Source organism: Aphis gossypii, chromosome 2, assembly GCF_020184175.1.
Source record: "Aphis gossypii isolate Hap1 chromosome 2, ASM2018417v2, whole genome shotgun sequence".
Lineage (NCBI taxonomy): Eukaryota > Metazoa > Arthropoda > Insecta > Hemiptera > Aphididae > Aphis > Aphis gossypii.
The window spans coordinates 24,821,480-24,843,869 of NC_065531.1; the positions used below are offsets into that span (position 1 = coordinate 24,821,480).

Here is a 22,390-nt window from a genome sequence, read left to right on the forward strand (position 1 = left end):
TTTTTCTTACCAAAAGTCATAATATTATGTCGAGTCGGGTGCAAAATGAACGAAATATATATTTTATAATAATATATCTGCAGCAGCTGCAGGTGACCCGCAAAATTCGAGTGAAATTACTAAACAAGGTTTAATGTTTCCGTCGTGTAGACCACACATCGTATAAACAATATGTATTACATATTATATTATAAAGTAACTGATAATAATATATTAATATATGTACGCATAGTTAATATATATATGTATATATTATATAATATCGTAACAACATGAGCTACTGTTGCAACGTTACGACAGCCCATCAATCACCGTCGACGGAAAACAAGCTCTGAAGATTTTTTTGCCCTTCCACGACGTCACACACCCCCTCCCACATTACCGCTTCGAATGTCGTCGCCCATTAATTACCGTTTCGTCACGCGATGCGATGGGACGGACGCGGAGCGAAAAAGGGATTTATAATTACCGGTAGCGACGGCCTATATAAAATACCCGGTGATGGTAAAAATGGCGTACACTATATTATAAAGGCGAACGGAAAACCCCGCAGAGTATGCGTAATTTCAAGAAGTGTTTAGGAGAGACGACAGGATACGCTCGTTTATAGAGGAACCGCAGACGTCGGGTCTATATTATATTATTATTACCATATTATAATATCATCGTGTCGCGTATAAAAGACGACCTACGGTGACACGATGGAAACGAGACGCGTGCGTGATATTGCGGAAGCTTTGGCGGCTCCACGTTTTAATTTCGTCATTTATAAGCGCTACCTCCACCACATCTATTCCACCGCTGTTAAAGAGGGGTAACGGCTAGATCTAGTCTAATTAAAATCGTTTAGAGTCAACCCAACAACCGTTTCTCTACGCGGAATGGTAGTGAGTCACAATGCGCACACTCTTGAATCTGAAACTTGTCTACATTACGTAATATGAGTTTTATGACGTAGATAATATTATTTTAATACACTTACGTTTAGCCAACTACCGTAAAATAAACTATTATTATATTAAATTATGTAAACTACAACGGAGAAGACGTGACGTTAAACCGGCCGTATTATCTGGGTTAACGTCCTACAAAAATCCATAAATGGAAACAGTACTGTGTTGATCAAAACGCTCTACTGTATAGACAAGTAATAAAATATGGTAAAAAATGTTTATTTAGTTCTCCAAAGAGGACGCTAGTTGAAAAACGAACAAGTTGAGTAAAGCTTAAATATCGACGGAATTTAAGCCGACTAGACGTGTACAATATTCATTTGCATGGTTTATTATGTAGTATGTTTTTGTCTTTGCCCCAAAGTGACATTATTTCTTTACTACCAACGGTAAAATTCGTTAAAATGACAAACACTATACTGAATACAAATGCCTTGAATGTTTTCGTTATTTATTGTCTAGCGGCTTTTTCAAAAATAATTTTGTACTTAAACTTTTACTATACAACACTCGAAGCGTTTCATCAGCACTCTGGACTTTGCCTATCGTATGAACCACGTACATTATGTCCGGGATAGTAGAAATAAAAAACAAATACCGGCAGCTCTCATAAAAATTTGATTGCAATCAACATAAATATAATAATATTTATTCCATATATTCCTCCACGAGCGTGTTGCAGGCTGACAACAGCAGATAAGCGGATAAGACTATGTTTGGTTTTAGGACGGCAATGCTTGACACATAACTCACGTCCGCCAGAGAAAAAAAACAAATCAAAACATATTGTAAATTGTAGTCGAACGCAGTAAAAAAATATCGTGACGAGCGACTGTCCGTCCGTGTACGCCCATCCGATTAAATATAATAATAACGTCAATAAAAAAAAAAAAGGGATTGAAGGAACTATCGTGCAAGTTACCCGCACAGAAATCGTTTTCGATACGTCAAAGTAAATCAATCTTTGGCAAAATTTCGATTTATAATATTATAACTAAACGCTTACATATTATATAATACAGTCAACACTTATTTAAAAACAACAATATCATATCATTGAATCATATAAATAAGTCATATTAATCATAATAATACTTATTAATAGCATTGTGCCACTTTGTCACCGATATTACTATTGGGTCAGATTATACTGAAGTATTATTATACGATATTTTAACTGAGTAATGAACGAGTCGGATGCGTCGATGAAAACATTATACGCTAACGGGAGAAAGGACAACGACAAGTGATTTTTGGCAATACAAAGGGCTGTTTCCAGATAAGTAACAAAAAATAGTTCGATACCGTAAAATCATATATGATGTTTTATTACCATGCTATCGACTTAAAAAATGTGTTATACTCTTTTTAAAACATTTATAAAAACAGTTTAAAACCATTTTCATTTTGTACTACTTTTACTGTACGGCATATATCGGTATACTATTTCTTTTAACAATGCGATTGTCTTCAACTTTTGGTCAATAAACTTTCTTTTACGAAACTATTCGGTCTCCTTAAATTTGCTACCGGGGTTGTAAACGGACACTTTTCCCGCGAAAAAAACTGCAAAATTCTATTAGTCAGCATGCGGCGTTTGTTCAAACAATAATAAAACGAATGCATTTTACCAAGGGCCAAGTAGTTCAAATACAATTGTTTATTTAGTCGAAAAGGCCATTTTCCAAAAATATTTATGCCCCTCAGTCACTCCACAAAATAATAATGAAAATTCAAAAGAAGTATTCTGATTATAAAATATATAAGTAATATAAAAAATGAGTTAGAAAAAATTACTCAAGCATCATTTATTTATTTTTTTTATTTTTTTAAACAGCATTTTAATAAAGATAATCAGTTTATTTTTTATAATGTTTTATACAATTTACTGAATTTCTTATCTTATTTCTGATCGGTAAAACTAATAATAAAACGTCTTATTATTTGAGTCAGTTAAAAATAATATAGAAATAATTTGTAATTCAGTATAATAGTTTGTTTATAATTTTTCAATTGTATTAGAATAAGGCATACGAGTATATCTGCATTTATGTATTTATCACTCTCATCATAGTTATAATTAAACAAGTTTAATTTAAACTTCAATTTAAATTTTAATAATGTTTTTCTTATTTAAACATATAAACTATATACTCTATAATATATATATATTATATATATAAATATTAAATATGATTCTGTTGAAATTACCTAAACGATTATTTAATATTTTAATATCTTAGATGAGATATAGTCAAGAATAAAAATACCGTCTGGTTCCAGTCTAATTTAAACATTAAGCGCTTTTGACGATGACGAAGAGTTTTGTTATACTTCTTTCTAAGGGGGTAAGTGAGAAGTGAGGATTTTCGAGTAGAACGAATATAAATACATTATGTATTCGACGATACAACAACAATAATAACGTAAAACGGGCACGTGTATATCCGTGTTTTTGCACGTTTGTTTTCGATGGGATTGTTATCGCGTTCGATGCATTGTAACACTATGTAAACCGCTCTACGACCGTTTACCCACCACTACAACTATCTATTTCGCGATCCCGCACATCCATCATTCCGTTCCAATTTCCGGTATACGCTCTTTGGTCACGTGTAATAATAATAATAATAATAATAATAGTATATTGCACAATATAACATGGTCTCTGAATGACTCGAATGACGTACACAGCAAATCATTAGAAAATTTTAATATTATGAACATCGATTGGTAGTAGTGTATTGGTAGCAAAAAAAAAAAAAAACGATCAATCCAAATTCCCAAAACTGTAACATCATGATTATCATGCATAGATACGCACACGATTTAATTACAGCGTATAAGGCTAATACTATTTACCCTCCAAAAATTTAAATTCCCCTAAGTAAATGTTCTATCAGTTTAACACTATTGCTGTCAGGCTACTGGTGTGCTCATTGCGTCACGTCATGCCACCTGATTTCATAGTTATTTACCATAACTCATTTCCCATAGTTACACCGTGACACCGATGACATATCTACATATAATTTTATTTATATTTTATTAAAATGTGTTATCTTAGGACGTTGTTGGTATGCTATTTCCAAAAAATATCCACATTTAGCTCACAAACTATAAAAGTACATACACGGCATGCACACGCCTATACTACATTAGTGCTGTGTATATATTTCTACCATATATGATATTATGTCACTGTCTGACATTTGTTAGTACCACAGTAGCTTATTGCATTGATCCTTATATTATTTTTTAAGTATATATAATTATGATTGAGGGAATTTACAATATATGCCAATTATTTCGAACGAATCAGAAAATATTATATTTTAATACTCCATATATAATATAGTATGATGCACACTGCATAGATTTACTTGGTAGGTTTAGAGTCTGACGTTAGACTTCGTTTAAATTGAACAAAAATATAAAAAATAAACGCAACCATCGATATATTCAAATACAATTTTACATTTTTTCTGACGTTCTGAAAATTAAAAAAGAAAAATATATAGTGCAAACTTTAGACTTAGATTAAAAGTATAAAAAAAGACCACGATAAATATATATTATATATTACATTTTTCATAATTTTATAAAAAAAAAAAAACACTTTTCTAACCGTACATTTTTGACAATTAGTATACATGCATAATATGTACCGTAATTATACATTGTAAAGAGTAATTATAATCGACCACATCAATCATTGTTTCACGATTAACGACACGCAATGATTATCTGTTTGATGAAACGTGATTTATTCCATACTTGCAACTGAACACTCGTTATTTTTGTTAGGATATCGAATCCAATATCGAAACGACAACTATGTACAAACACGATAACAAAGAACGAAGACGATGATAACAATATGACGTAAAACATAATATACACATTTCGTTAAATCTGACTGAACCCATCTACATCAATAATAATATTCATAATAGAGTATTGTTCAAAGAGTAATGCACAAATTCGAATTCCAGTATGAGGACTACTTCGACGTACAACATCTACAGTTAACGAGCTAATAATACGCGTATTATATGCTATTATCATATTCATCTATTGAATACACACGTCTGTTTTACCATAATCTATTATACCATATTGATATTAATATCGTATGATATACCTTTAAAATTGACCATACTGTCACTATTCATCATGGAATAACAGGTGAGTTCGTAGTACAATGATTTTTCGATGAACAATAATAGTATTAAATTACTTTATTTTTTATGGTATTTATATTATTATCATTTATTTTGACATATTGATACTACAACTATAATATTACTATAGACTATAGTTATTCGTCATAATTTGGTTTTTATGTTAAGTGAAAAATAAAATATTATATTATATGTTTATCACCCATCGTATTATAAAAATGTTCTGAACGTCATTGGAGAAAGAAAAATGCTCATCAAAATATCATGTAAACGAGAATGATAAACTGTTATTATTAAATACGTAACAACGTAACATTGTTGAAATACATTAAACATTAAAAGTTGTAAACTGTAATAATAATTTCACGCGTGTCACAGAGTACCCGAATTGCATATCTAAGACGCCGTGTCACAATCGTTGAAATTGTTAATTTTGTTTATTATCTAAATATAAATATTAAAAAATACGTCGTATATTTTTCAACAATATATTTACATACCATTAAAACCAAAATATTCGACGAAATTAGAATATTTACCAACACGGATATCGATATAAAGTAAAATTGTACCTGTGTAAATAATTCAGTTATAATTATTTTAATATATCACGATTCATAAGATGTTTCAAGCATAAAACCACGAACCCTCGAAATATATTCACATTTGCTAAATAAACAGAACCACTGTTGTTCGACTATCTATGGGTTAAGTACGGATCGTGTGTATAGAGTTTTACACGTCGTGATAAACTTATCCAAAGAGGAAAATGAGTGCGGTGCTTCTTATTTTTTTTTTTTTTTTTTAATAATGTGGTGAAAGATATATTATATGATACATATAACGGTCGAATATTTTGTTCAAGTGAATTATATGACGATAACTTGGTGAACGAGTGACTGACAATAGCGATTAATGTCATAACAATCGGCACAGTTGCGAAGCGTGCATGAACACGTAAACACGTCTGTGTATTATTTTATATTTTATTTTAATACGGTACATTAAAACGACGGACCAAAAAGCGTATCTTATTAATAACATATTGAATATCAGACCATCATATTATATGATAATACACGGTATGAATAAAATCTGAATATATAGTAATTACGAATTAGTTTGTTGGGGAGGATTACAGTCGGATCATTGTTCGTAATAGGCATTAGTTGCAAAAGTTGAATTTAGGATGTAATTTTCAGAGGGACATAATATTAGTAAAGGACTTGTAAAACGAGTGTTGTTAGATAGAACCTTACAACATAACCCACAAGAGAATAGAATTGTAGAGTCGATTGCACATGGGGGATTATATTTCATTCGCGATAACAATCAGTCTAGGCTAGTTAGTCACAGAACTCACCTAATAGGGGTTTTTTTTTTTTAGAACAAAAAAGATAAATCGTAAGAATTAGTAAATTTTTTCTGATTTATTAGAAATAATCATGATCTACACAATTAGTATACTTCGATGACAGTATTCGACGTTTTTCAGTTCAAAATGGTGTACGATATGATATATCACGTGAAACAAACGGATATTATGTAATAATATACGGGTTGACGGAACGGGATAGAGGTGATCTAGGGTGGGATAATGGTTAGCTGAGGCCGATTCCGCCGAAGTTTTGCGATAAATTACGTTTCACGGACCGCCGGTTTCGGCGGTGTGGCTGTCGTATAACACGCCGCACAGTGGCTGCGTACCGAACGCGCGCGAGATCGGACCGGCTAACGTTGTTTGAATATTTTAAAGCCGATCCTAATTACGTCGTGATTTATGACGGGCTGCTGTGGTCCGACCAAGGACGCGCGCTGCATGGTCACATGGCGTACCAAAATATACGCGCACGCCCTGTATATACATATGTATATTCGTATATATGTTTCGGTTTTCATTCTAAACCCCTTCGTCGAACAACCCTAGCTACACATACAACCGACGAAGTAGTATTTGGGGGTATAACGAGTCGGCGAGAGGACGACGGCGACAACGACGATAATAATAATAACAATAATAATAATAATAATAGTAGTAGTAGTAATAACACAGCTACCGGACGGCGCAGCTTAAGCCTGAGCCGCGTGACGCTGCGAGTGAGGGAGTGGGTGACGTATACATTGTGGCCGAGGACTTTTGCAGCCGGAAACAATGACAGTGTCGGGTGCCCAGAATGAAAAATGACAGTTGACCGTAGTGGTTCTTCTGTCGTCAATCAAAATGTCACTGGATCCTCCGCGCCACCGCCTCTCTGGTCGACGTTTCGGGTTGTAGCTGTATTATATATACATATATACTGCGCATGATTCCGCATATTCCACCCCCGACGAAGTTGTCCTTCCAGCCAGTCACAAGTTTTTGTGTATATATACATGTACACACCGTGCCTGTCGTGTGTCCTTTAATTAGACTCTCCACGTAGAGGTTAGTCGCGGGGTAAGTTTGAAACGGGATTACGTCGCCCGTTGTCCCACCGCGAACTCACTAAAACCTTTTCGGACAGTTCATAACCACAACCACTGCTGTTACTGTAGATAAGGAAGTGGGAAGGGCGGGTGTACATATATATATATATATATGACTACAGCCTCTAACTATACACTATATGTATATATACAAGCGGCGGTGGTGTGCTGGTAGATTTTTTCATTAGTCCGAGGAAAAGAGTGAGTGAGAAAGAGAGATATAATAATAATGAGAACCGAGAGCTGAACGAAAAAAAATCTATTTACAACCCCTGAGTCGACCGCTTATTAAATTACGCACGATTCTTTAGAAACTTATTTTGGTTTTTTTTTTTAAATTTGTATCATCATAATTACGCTGGGGGCTTTGCGGCCAGGCTTATTTGACAAAACGAATATATTATTATATACCACGAATAACTTCAGTAAAATATCATATATTCAATACAAGCTTATGGTATTTCACTGACTAAAATAGTAACCTTAATTTGTTGTGGTGAAAATAGTAGATGATAAAAATATTATACTGTTGTCATAACTCATAGTACGATAAACGAAGAAACAATAATTTAAATCACGTATTTTGAAATAACAATTTTTTTCTTTTTTAACTTTAAAATTACTAACTGTCAAACTATCACTTAAATTTGTTGCGTTAACCACGTTGTGATTTAGTGTTCTTTAATAATTTTAACAAATCTGACGCAGAAAGTTAAAAAAAAAATACTCTGTCAGGATTTTTCAATATTTTTATACCATAACCAGAGTATAAATTTAATAAAATATGTTATATCGTATTAAATTGTATAATATAGTTGTAGTATAACGATATGATCAATTGATATTGATAAAGAAATTGCAATGGACGAATTGCGGTCCAGAAAGTAATTCGTGGATTTAATTTCGGGATAACCTATAGAAATTGCTAATTTTATTTTAAGACATTAGTATCACATTCGTCTCCAAAATTGTACCAATGGCATTTGAAAAAAATATGAAATATCGAATAAGTGAAGAAGCAAAATACGAATGATTAAAATTGGTAGAAAAATAAATGATATACGGTGGTTAGACAGGTACTAGTCAGAGAAATCTTGAGTGATATTTTCTTCATGAATCTCTCCAAACCTTACTAAACGTTTACTACGCGTAGTAATTAAATATAAACGGATATCTACCATTATATAATATTATCATAACTACGGTTATTATATTCGGTTGAAGTAGTAGACAGTATAGTCATAAGTCATATTAAATTTTTGCAGGTTACATATGGGTCCGATATAATAATAATTATTATGATACAAACATCGTTGTTTGTATCATATTTATTATAATATTGGATCATGATCCCGGTTCCTACCACATTATAGAATAGTAAATATCATATTATCATTAGGAATTTATGTTTCGTGGATCGATCTAATTTAAACCTAGGTTAGCTAAGGAAATTATGGTCATATTCACACCGATGGCGTACCACAACACTGAAATATTAATTATGAAAACGAGATATTGTATAGAATAAATCGTTCTGGCAAGACAACACGCGCTTATTCATAGTATTATTGTTATTATTACTATTATTATTATTATCGTTATTATTGTTACGCATGACTATATATCTATGTATAACCCAGCCGTCTTGGAAGAGCTCCAAAAAAACTGCGGTGCCTGGGCGTTTGCAGTGGTGACTCGATACCGTTCAACCCTTTCGCAGAAAGATTTAACGCACTCGTTTCGAAGGAAAGACGCAGAGGAAATGAAAGAGAAAGGGAGAGAGTGAGCTTGGAACGGAGCCTCGCCGCCGTGACGTAAAACGATTAAACTCAATACAAATACGTATCCGGTTTTCCGGCAAGCTTGATACGTGTAGGGATATAATGTTATAATAACAACAACAGCACAAAAGGCTACGTTCGCCTATAATACAATTTACGTATATATATATTGTATATGCATAAAGGCCGTTGATGGAAGTCACTCCCTTTAACCCTGTCTACCTCTACGAATGTATGAAACACTATATAATATATAATACACACACACGCAAGTATACCTCTTTGTACCTACTGTACATTATGATTTCGGCGTCGAATACGATTATTTAGCGCATATGCGCATCGATAAATAAACCGGAATATATACGCGGAAACATGGGCCAGTGATTAATTAATTTTACTAATGTGCGCGGTCGCAATACCGCGATCCGCGAATCGGTTTTGGCAACGATCCGACGATGATGAAGAATCCGTTTGCCAAGTATAATGTAATGTTCAAAGTATATATATATTGTTTAATATAATTGTATCCATTTTACATAGTTAAAAACATACAATACCATTTTTAAGAACAACTGAAAACTATATTATAAAAAATTAACTTATAATGGAGTTAGCTGTTATATATTATGCTTGTATTGAGATAATATATAGATTACAATATTGTAAATTGTAATTCGATTTATCATAAATATATTTGATAATTAATCACTAATCAGTATTGTTCAGACGAGTTATCAAAGTTAGTCTACTTCTACCAGATTAACAGTTCGTTAAAAAAATAAAAAATAAAAAAATCGAGTTATTGTGTGATTCAAATACCTTAACATTTACTATTTACAATACGCGATAAGATGATGTTAATGTATCTGTTTCGTAGTATCGGCAATGGATATGATAAAACTCTTATCCCACTATATTTAAGTAACTAAAATAAAAGAAAAAAAAACCGATTTCAGAGATTAATGAGTTGCACAATGTTAAAAGTTTATTACACACAAAATATTTTGTCTTTAATTTTAAAATTTGGATACTATATCTTGAATTAATAATTAATATGATATGAAACAAAACAAATACTGCATGAGTGATCGATGTCGAGAACGTAACTTTCACTACAATTCAGTATCATAATATGAAACTACGCCCAAATAATTTTTTAGTTACTCCACTAATATTCTGATGAAACGATAATATGTAAAACTAACGACATTCACCGGTAGGTATTTTGGAGGACAGAAATGCAACAAAATCGATATCATCGAGTTTTGTTATTTGTTAATTTTTTTATAACATACGATTGAATGTTTAACAGAAATCTACGTATCGAATATAATACCCATCTATCCGTGAACAGTTATCATTTATTGAGCGCTATATATAATTATATAAAGCACTAACATTGAATGTTATACTATATACTTTGTTAAAATATAAGCATAATGATATGTCATTTTAATGTATGTTTAACATTTGATAGTATGTTAATTATACATTCACAAGCTCATGGTTTTCGGGTCACGTCTACCTGCGGTCATGGCGATGGCGCCAGAAACTTTTCAGTTAGTAGTACGTCTAAATTCATCAAAATATGTCGTTCATATACTTCATTATTAACAATGGAACGTGCGAATCACTATTTTTATTATTACGTCCATTAACCCCATCTGAGATTACGTAAAAACGACTTACAATAAATACATTTATGTGATCGCGTGTGGTATATACCTAAGTTTTAAAGATGTATCTAAAAGTCTTAGAAAAGTACATTAAACTGATCAAAACGTCGAAGAACAAACGTACCTATATAGTTGTATACGAGTGGTATTTATAAGAAGATCGTGAAATGTCGTAATATTATGAGGAAGAGAGAACCACAGTCATAAATCCATACATTTCTAGTTCCATTACAGCGGTTATAGAAACCGTGCGCTGTACATAGATTATTTTAAACCTTAAATAAGAAATGATTATCCTTTTGATGAAAAGACAATAATAATTTAACAATTTGTCGAATCGTCATGGGATTCGGCTAGGGAAAGAATCCTAGATGGCGAATTATATATTATAAATATTATAATACTCCTAAAAAAATACTAAGATCATATATTATACGCACGCGTCAATGTATCGCGTGTGGCGGCAATGGCGATGACATGCATTCCGACGGCGCGACACAAATACTGCTACCGACGCCGTCGAGACGTCCGTTCATCGATTCGCGTGCTGCGCGCTCGCCCCCGCAGCGGAAGTTTCGCGTGTAGACGGTTTAAACCGCAATAGCATTTTAGGATGTTTTACCCTTCCTCCGCCACTACCACCATAAACCACCGGTATTTCGTACCGATAAAACAGTTTCACGTCAAAAGCATTTCCGACAAAATAGTAAAAAAAAATAAATAAATAAATAAAGGACGAAATAAAATACACACACGAGACCTCGTCACTCTGTTAACGATGACGAAAAAAAACAACTAAGAGCCGATGTCATAATACGGAGAAAAATATCGTATGAAATATACCTAACAATATGTATATTCTATCAGAATGTTCTGCAGATTTGTCGGTGTCTGGTAAAAAAAAAAAAAAAAAACGGTTTATCGAAACGTCAACCGCACAATAACTATAATATAATAAGATATACCTATACATATTATATAAGCTCATTTTTGATTTCAGTGATTGTTTTTTAAATACTAAATTCATTGCTAAATTGGAATTATTTGTGACTCGGTGACAACCAATCGTTATTAAAATTATAGTTGTGGAAATTTAAAAACGATATTCAATAACATACATAGTATAATACAATTTATTATGACTTAAGACTCATGTATATAATCGTGTAGATACTCTTAAATGTAGTTCATATACTAAATGACCAAATAAAAATAATATTACGCACACTCGAATTCATATTTAGAATTGTATATTATGTATAACAATATATTATAAAACGATAGTGACACCGCAGTAAAGTATATAATTTGAAAAGCGAGAAAAGTAAAATATAACTAACAGGCCATTGTTTTGTAAAAGTGTACTTTTCTGATTTATACAAAAGACATTGGTTAGTAAAATTGCCGCGAACGCTATACTCATACACATAGGCGAGAAAAATTCGGTAAATTAAGACAAAGTGAATTTGTAAACATCTATAACAACGAGAACAACGAGTGTGCAGAATAAACGTTCAGGGTCTATTGAGATAATCCTAAGCCTTGTCCGGGCAAACAACGAAATGTACATTAAATGTATTTTTGTTTTCACAAGGAACGTCTTTAAACGGGCTGTAGACAGATTTCGAAAACAAGGTTCTTGACATTAATTCAATCGACTAAACCCCACCCACGTATTCCAACTTTATATTCAAAAATGAGTAGTATACTATATAACATTATAGTTTCTCTACCCCTTAAGTATCTGTCATCCGTTGTGAAATTATGTAAAAATAACGCTTTGAAAATAATAATAATAATAAACGAATTTAAATAATTCTTATATTACAGAAATAAATATTCATCGATTAGCGATTCTGAAACGTCTTCAAGTTCCATAATCCAATTAAGAGATGACGACAATATCAATGTACATTAACATAATTTATAATTATTTTCTCATAAAACTCTTGTCTTCCATGGTTTTTATATAAAAATATTACTCATTTTAAACGATATAATTAATACGAAAATGTTAACGAAAAAAAAAATGTGTCACTGCAGGCAGTACAATATATAGTAATAGCTATAGAGCCTTTTACAACTTTTCAATATTATTATTTATTTCACGCAATCCGAGATTTATTGCAAATGAGGTATACCATCTACGGAAAGCTTCAAGTGAATTACCAAGGAAATCTCAAACTCCACAACGTCTCTTGGGATTATCGCAATTTAAAACATTCCAACTGATGTCGTGTTCCTGTATGCATTCACATTTTTTTTTTATTTTTTATACACATATTAAAATTCTGCGTTTTATGACACGTCCCGAAGTTGTAGCACCTGGAGTATAAATGGCACGCAATGGTTTTAAAAAGATATAAAACGTGCAACAATAACCATTAAAATAATAAATACAATCGTAAGTCGAACACTGAAGACGTGTAAAAATCAATAATAATAATACGCATATCAGCTATGTATGAAGCGTGATATCCCTTCAAGACTTTAACGCTTTAAAATATAATTACTATTTATGAACCGTTAGTACACTCTTGTGTACTAGTAGTATAATTAAAACTATACTACTTACTATATTCAGTGCACAATTCAACGTGTTATGTAGAATATAAAGTATAAGTTGACATATTATGTATAGTGATTGTAGAAACCTTAAAATAACGAAATCGAAGAAATCGATAAAAAAAATTTATTTTATTGAACATTATCAACTGTTCAAAAATAATTTTAAGAATGTACACAAAAAAAAAAAATAAATACCTAATATGTATTCAAATTTAAAATTGTACAAAAAAAAAAAAAAACCAAATACAATCATTTTAGCCCAATGTGTAACGAATATATTATAATCAACTAATTGTCATTCGATATTGATGAAAATTACAGGTTTTACAATATTTAGTCAACATAATTAGGACCAGTTAACTGATGTTACATTGCATTTATATAACGTATATAATTTATAGCACTATAACTTAACCTAAACTTTAAAGCAAAACTTTGTGGATTGTAGTTGGCCTGCGACCCAAAGCCGGGTCGGCATGGTCGGTGTATTATATTATTATTATAAGAAGCTATACATGCAGTCTGTCTTTATAATCACGCGACAAGTCCGTAAACGCCATCGTTGTATTATATCAATATAATGACGGAGAAACCATTGTTTTCATCACCAGCGTACCACGAAAACCACTTTTACTACCTCCCACACGCCACTGATATATTTATTATATGTTTTATCTTTAACCATTGCACAGGATGTTAATTTCATTCTAATCGACGACATGATGCGTGGTGTAAAATTCGTCACGGAGAAGCAACCGTAAAGAATTAATTATTATAAACGAGAATTACCGGCAATGATAGTGGCGGATATTGTATAATCATAATATTATTATCGTTTCAAGTCCCGTATAATGTTATATGTCTACGTTCGTCATTCTTACAGTTCAGTTTGGATGTTTTAATTATATTACCATGATACGACTCTAGTCTAGAAAATGTCACTCAATATAAATTCAAAATCAACGATGTAACAAACAGCGGCTGTTAAAATTGGATCGGAGGGTCGAAGAGCTGTCGATATTTAATTAGAGACCGACGTCTAAAAGCCGCGGAATTCGTTTTATCCACGGCGCCGGCGGCCGCACTCGAAAAACCGGAATCCTGAACGAATATCGATCGCAAACTGAATTCACGCTCATGCACTATCTTTCGTGAAATCCCGATGTGTACGTATTGTATATACGCCCACGTGAGAGAGAGCGGAATCGAAAAATTCACTAGGGATTTCCTTACCGCATCAAACAGTGGTGAGATGGTGAGCTGGTGAGCGTGCGAGGGTGGGATTTAAATTACAAAGAAAGCGTCCGCTGGGTTATGCTGCCGCCGCACTAGAGAGAAATAAATAATAATAATAATAATAATGAAAACAGTAGAGTGGAAAAATAAAACCTCAACGAATATTGCACCATACCTATAGGTATAAGTATATATATATATATAGATAGATAGATATTGTATAAATACTACGGATCCGGTGAAATGTTAGAGAGAAAATTTATCTGAGACGATGAATTTCCGGGTCCGGTATGCATCCCCGCGAAACCTAACAGTTCGCCGCTCACCTTTTTTCGTTTTTTTTTTCGGACTAAACTAAATTATATATGCATGAAAGCACGATACGAATAAAAATAAAACTCATGTTCACGTATATATATTATATAGACCCTTTAAGAGCTTCATATGTAACGAAATAATGTATAAACTGCTGCTACTCAAGACCGGATTGAAACAGTCTGCTTAAAAAGGCCAGCGTCGTCATACATTTATCGTGTATGAGATAAGCCGTCTTTATATAAGATTTCGTGTAAATCGCGAACCATTCAGGAAGGTTTGTACCCCCACATCCCATTCGTGACGTTCGATCAACAAACGGCAAATTCCCTATTTTTGGCATTTCTTGGTCGATTTTGAGGGGGGAAAAAATAACTTTATTCGAAGCCTAATACTAAACTGTCACGTATTTCATAAGACGCAGTTTTATGTCAAGTATTATCCATTTAACTCGTTATAGAACGTCGAAAAACAAACGAGTTAAAATAAATAAATCGTAATGGTTCGTAAGGCGTGGTATACGGTTTTATTATTAGTTATAAAATACACCACAGCGCGTATCAATACTTGTAATCATAAAAATATTTATTCTATAAGTATAAGCCTGAGACTAAACAGTACTGAAACGTATCGTTTTTTTTTCATTTAATTACAGTACAATGAAAATATTTTAATAATATTATAATGTATTTATTCTACTTAATCCACTATGCTGTTTTAAATATGTATAAATTATATTGTAATATCACGTGTGAGTTACATTGGAAATGTTTTATCGGTTAGTTTTAAATATCTAAACCAAACCAGTAAAAAATATAAAGATTATTCCATTATTCAGACGTTAAACCAGAACATTTCCCTCGAACAATAAAAACTGTTAAACGCTTTTCGACTACGTGCAATTTACTGTAATATAGCAAGTCTCACGTGAACTCAATAAACAATCGTACGCGTAATAAAAATAATACTAATAGAAAATAGAATATCCACTGAAAACTAAACAAAATGTGTATACATAATAAATGTTTAAGTGTACGATTGAGAACGATCCGTGTTTGGCAGTCGGAATTTATCGAAAATCATATCGTTTAACGTTTCTTATACAGAATCCAAAAGCGAAAACTTTGTTCAAATATATTGTGCAGGATACATTGTTATAAACGTGTGCAACGATATAAATCGTTTGGTAAATAATAATAAAAAAAAAAAAAAAAAAATGAAAACATCAGCTAGCGATGACTTACCGGTGTGCGTCCTGAGGTGAGCTTTTAAGTGCGAACTCTTCGTGTACACCTTCTCGCAGCCGGGATACTTGCACTTGTGTATCTTCTTGGCTGCGTCCGGTGACAGGTGCAGTCTCGGGTGGTACGCGACGGACGCGGCCGTGGTGATGGACAGCACCGGAGCGTGGACCACGGCGGCCGAGGCGGTCTCGCGGTGTGCCGGCGACGCGGCGGCGGCGATCGTCGACGGCGCCGCGGCCACGGTGCCGGCCGCCGTCCGACCGCTGACGGTGACGGTGGTGTTGGTGCTGGCGTTGTTGGTGCCCGCGGTGCTGGCCGGGCTGACGGTGGCCCCGGACGCGGTCGGGGCGACGGTCACCTTCAACAGACCGGCGGTGGTGGTGGCCACTGGCGTGGCGGCGTGGGTGGACGCGGCCGCGATGGAATTGACCCGGCCGGCAGTGTTGGCGGTCACAGCGGTGGCCCTGGCCTTCGTGGCCGCGGCGGCGGCAGCGGCCGACGACAGCAGCGTCGCCACCACGGTCGGCGACACGTCTGTTTCGTCCGGCGGACTGGGCGGCGGCGTCGCGAATCCCGACCAGCACGTCGACGGCGAGCTGCTGTTGGACGTCACGCTGCTCGCACAGTCCAGGCCCACCTCCAACTCAACGCGCGTCGACCACGTCGCCAGCCACGGTGACTCGGACCGCGTGGGTGACGACGAGACCATAGGCTCTTCTTTTAGGTACCGTTCCATCTCGTAACAAGTCTGAAAATTCGTATTCATATAAATCAGATTGTTGTTGTCGTCGTTATTATTTTTAGTTTTTATTGTTTTGTTGTGTTTCACACATAATAATCACTATAGATCAGTATCATTAAACATGTACTTTATTTGATTTTCTAAATTTCCACCACCCCTTAGGTATACATTAGTTTCAGAAGTGTATTGCGGACGAACACTTTTAATTAAACGGTGTATTATATTTTATTAACGCTCGATTTTTTTTGGATTATTTGATTATTTAAAGCCACTTCGACTGTAGTTTTAATATTATATTTTAATATACAGATAGTCAGGATAATCGGTTGATTTTCACAGAACAATCAATGTACGTAATTAATAATAATCATTAGTTTCGGGAAGTTAAACTATTGTTTTCCACACGAGAACTTAAGAAATAAAATTGTAGCAATATAATCATTGTCTTTATAAAAGTTAATGATACAGTTTGAATATTAATATTAAACTATATTTTATCCGACATATTATATTATGTCGAGTGTTAATTGCATGCCAAACCTATGGCATACAATATAATAAAGTTGTTCTCGTTTCCTTAAGCCGTTCGATAACTACATGAGTATAACATATTAAATAAACACACATACGAAATTATCAGTACCACATATACATATATATTATAATATAATTTAATCCCCTATACACACACTGCGTACATGCGAAATTTAATAGAATAAATTAGCCTTTCCGTAGACGTTTTCTTCTGTGTCACGTCGTACGCGCGTATATATACCTACATATTCCAGTAGTACCTACGCGTCGTACACAATCCGTAACCTATTACGATTTATGGTCCTAACTCAGCGTACACATAATATTATAATATATTATACACGTGTACACACGGTGCATACATCTCAGCGACACGAACGCGAAAATTGAACTTTTTAAAAAAAAAAAAACGCTCGAATTATGTACGTGTTTTATAATATAATAGTATTATTATGTGTAATACATAATAATACTTATTAAATTGTGTTACTGAAGTTCGAATAAAACGAATAATAATGAAAAAAAAATGAGAATTACAAACACAATATTATATACTATAAAGATATAGCATTAACGCGGTAATGATAAATAAAAGTTATTTTAATGTAGTTATAATTTAAATTCCATTATTTTTGTGTACGGTGAACTGTTTAAGTAATATATATATATATTATATTATATATATATATTATGCGCCTATAATGTATATTATAGTTTTGCAACATTTGAGTGCATTTATACTGACTCGGAGTGTTATCAACAGAAAAAAAAAGACATTAATTGGCTCAACATACACAGCTACACACATGGTATATAATTATTCTGTTGCGTTTAAAGTTAGAATGCGTAATAATAAATAATAATAATAACAATAACAATAATTACCACATTATAAATTACGAGATAGATTTTTATGCGAATGTAATAATATGTATAATATTATATTATAATATACATAGAACAGTTTCAATTAACTGTTAGAAACGTAAAAAAAAAAGAAAATTTAAGTCTATTCAAGTCATATATTTTATTATTTGCAACTGTAAATACATGGGTCAACAATCATTACATTGTCAATGAATGAATTGTTTTTATTTTATCTTTTTCATTTTTTCCACTCGATTACGTACGCTGTGTCCTAGACAACAACTCTCATAGTACATTATAAAGTACGAAAATGTCCGTTATTATCTAGGTCACGACGGGGTTTGTAATAAATTCAATATCCACCGCTATATAACCCAATTAAATATATTATAACGTATGCGATCACGTCAAAGGTGTAACGTATATTAAACCAAATGACAACGAATTATCTAAATTTATATTATGGTATGGATAATATTATTATTATAAACAATATTATACATTGTATAAATGTATACGGAAATGAAATCGTATTTTGAACAAATAGATATTTTGAGAATAAAATAAATACCGAGAGATAAAAAAAAAAAAAAACATAATTTAATATAAAAATACTTCAGTTTTGTTGTGACATTTGTATATACCCGTCCGTTTTCTCTTACTTTTATTCACTGTCGTAAAACAACACTAACAATTATTACAATACTACTCAGTGTTCCCCGCTCTACACTGGAATCCTTCATAGCCCCTTTTGTGGACCGGTAATTTCCTATCAATTATGCCACCGGATGTTTTGTAGAGGGGTGGAAACGATAAAAAAAATAATATACAACAGCTATCTGAGGACACCCTACGCGATTGACGCTGCTCAGTGCTGTCGGATATGATATTATTATCTGTGTTTAGATAAACGCGGTCGGATCAGTGTCAACCTTTATTATTATTTTGTTTTTCGCGTGAGTCATACAATACTGTAGCAGTGTTAATTACCCCGTTAAACCTTTCCGTCAATGTCGAATGACGATTATCAGAAATCCACGACAGAACTTGTCCATTTCGATATTCAAACAACAGCTGCTGCACAAACGCGAGAAAGATTATAAAACAATTATACAATTAGGATCTATAGTACCTATACCACAGCGTATCGCAACCAAAACAAAATAATACATAATACTTAAATATCCACGCGTGTGGTAACGCAAAACCATATCAACTGCACAATCCGCATCATTTTGGCTATAAAGGAAGATTGATGATACATATTATTTTGATAGAAATTAAAATCGAACGATATATTCACCTAGTTGTAATTTTTACATATAAATTTTTTTTTTTCTAAATGTGAATTCAGTATGTAGTATATGAGGCTGAAGAACACTTGCAAGTGTTAAGTGCGTAACCTAATAATTATAAAAATATCAACCCATTAAAGTTATCTTATCACTATAAGACAGATTTTCGAGGTTTATTCACAGCGGCATATAATATTAAAATCGATGTGGTGTAGTCAGCAGTTAAATTGAATACAGCTGTGACGGTGTTGATGCGTACTATTGAAGTGAGAGAAAAGTGTTAAAATAAATTAGTACTCCTAGTTCTGCGTTCGCTGGTTTTACGTAGAAAAACGTCGTCCGCTTTTCTGTTTTCATTCTAGCACGTTAGATCTGCTGTTTACTCGGAAACGCATCTCTTTGTCGAGTGTGCGTGACTTGATAAGACGTCCGATGCCGACTATACAAGCGAAATACTGACGTATGTTTCTTTCGTATATAATTTATATGTGTAGAGGTCGGCTCGAAAAATGGTGTGAGCGCTACGTAGGCTGAAAAGTCATACATCCTATTGAAACCCGCGTACGGTATATGATGAAGGTGTGGCGTGGTCTCCCCACCCACGTATAATAATGGCTTTTTGTCGAGTTTTAACGAGCCGCGAACTTCATGTTCTACGCTTGTAGAATAACTTAAGATATATATAGACTTATATATACGCTCGTCATCATGGAAAGAGTAAACACAAACACCCGACTACCACTATCACCACCGCCTCCACCACTATACACAATATATATATATATATCGTCAAAGTTATAGTCACTGTCGCTCCTACACACACACATATATACACAATATATATATACAGTATACACAGACACATATGCATTCACTTCTGTGTATGTCTTCCGTTTTCTTTTATACACTAATCCTCTACCCAAATCTGATTTTACCGGAACATCGACACACACGCAGACGATCTTATTTGTGACTTTGCACACTTCACTTATCTCACGTGCCACGTACGACGCAGATTGAAGTGTACGAGGATGGTGGAAGTGAAGTAAATACGACGATAGCAGCAGCTTTATGTGCAGGTATACGCCGTATAAGCACTATGCAGACGGAGTGTGTATGAGATCGGAATACACAAAACGAGGGAACGCTTTCCTTCATCACGATGTAATAGCAGTGCAAATTACAATTAACAAATACGTACCCTTATATGCGCACGTATAATACTTACCTATAAATTACATAGTATATGTAGGAAAAATATTTGGGTATACGAAGCGAAAACTCGCAGCGAACATTATGCACGCAAAGAACAAATGACAACGTGAACTGTAGGGTTTATGGGGGTTTGCGTAAACACCACATCCACAACTAGAAAGATTCGACACGTGGGAGTTTATATATATGCATGTATATGGTATACACATATCTTATAATATATGCGTGTCATGGTGCGAGGGTAGTATCAGCTATCAGATCTCCATAAAACAAAAGCGCATGCGTGCATATGTGTGTACTCTAGCAGCTATAAGTTTCGCTGTGATTTTTACCTTTTACAAAAGATTTAATTAAAAAAATTACGCACAACAATCAATACAGCGAGTTTAGAGATATGGTGGTGAGGCGTAGGACAAGGTAAGGAAAATTGTGTTTTCTGTGTCCGCTAAAAACGAATTGACTTAAGGATAAAACGTCAGGCGGAGGAGGGTGAGTAAATCCGAATATATATATATATATATATATATATATAATATACATCTTATGTATATGCGTATAGTAGACGAGATTGATGTCGCTGCTGTGCATCAATCTCCGCCGACCACAAAATCTGTTCGAGCTCGATTACGACTAGAAATTGAATCCATATTTTACGCTTATAGGCCGATATCCGGCTGGTGACGGCCGTTTTGTCCACGATTCACAATAAATCACGGCTGGAAAACGCTCGTGACGACCGATATATTTGTGAGCGGTGAGAGAATTAAAGGGGTGAAAGTCGGGGGACTTGAATGGTATAAATACGCTGTTTTATATTTTACTCTGCGGAGGCAATTTCCCGAAAACCGAAATAGCCACACAATGCGTCTAGAAATAAAAATAAACCCGTTCTCCTCGTTCACAGCACACCGACAGGGTACAAGTATCTAACCCTTACCTCGACGTACACAAACGGAGGAAAAATTCCGAATTTCCCGGTCACCACACGTACGATCTCATCCACGAAGTACACTACAACAGCGTAGACGCTATTAATCAAAACCCTGTACCACGTTCAACCGCATATAATAATATTATAAGTTATAGCAATCCGGTCGTGTACATATATATATTATATATATATATACGGGAGCTGTAAAACATATACACACAAAGCAGCGCGCGTATACGGCTGTATATATAAATGACCTGACGTGGTCATACCAAACTTTGAATTGCCCGCCACCGACCACCTATAGCTGCAGTATGCGCGGTCGGCATTTGGCTTTTGGTATTCGTCGCGCGCACGAATCGCCCACTCTCTTGTTTGTA

At 33.9% G+C, this 22,390-nt stretch overlaps 1 protein-coding gene across 2 annotated transcripts in view; it reads right to left on the bottom strand.

The window, feature by feature from the left end:
• LOC114128661 (Krueppel-like factor 6) overlaps positions 1 to 22,390 on the bottom strand; it is a 193,159-nt gene that overhangs the window by 10,681 nt on the left and 160,088 nt on the right. For both annotated transcript variants that reach the window (XM_050201662.1, XM_050201663.1), the window contains exon 2: positions 16,427 to 17,174. In XM_050201662.1, the coding sequence (XP_050057619.1) occupies positions 16,427 to 17,174 (748 nt within the window). The remainder of the gene's footprint in view (positions 1 to 16,426; positions 17,175 to 22,390) is intronic.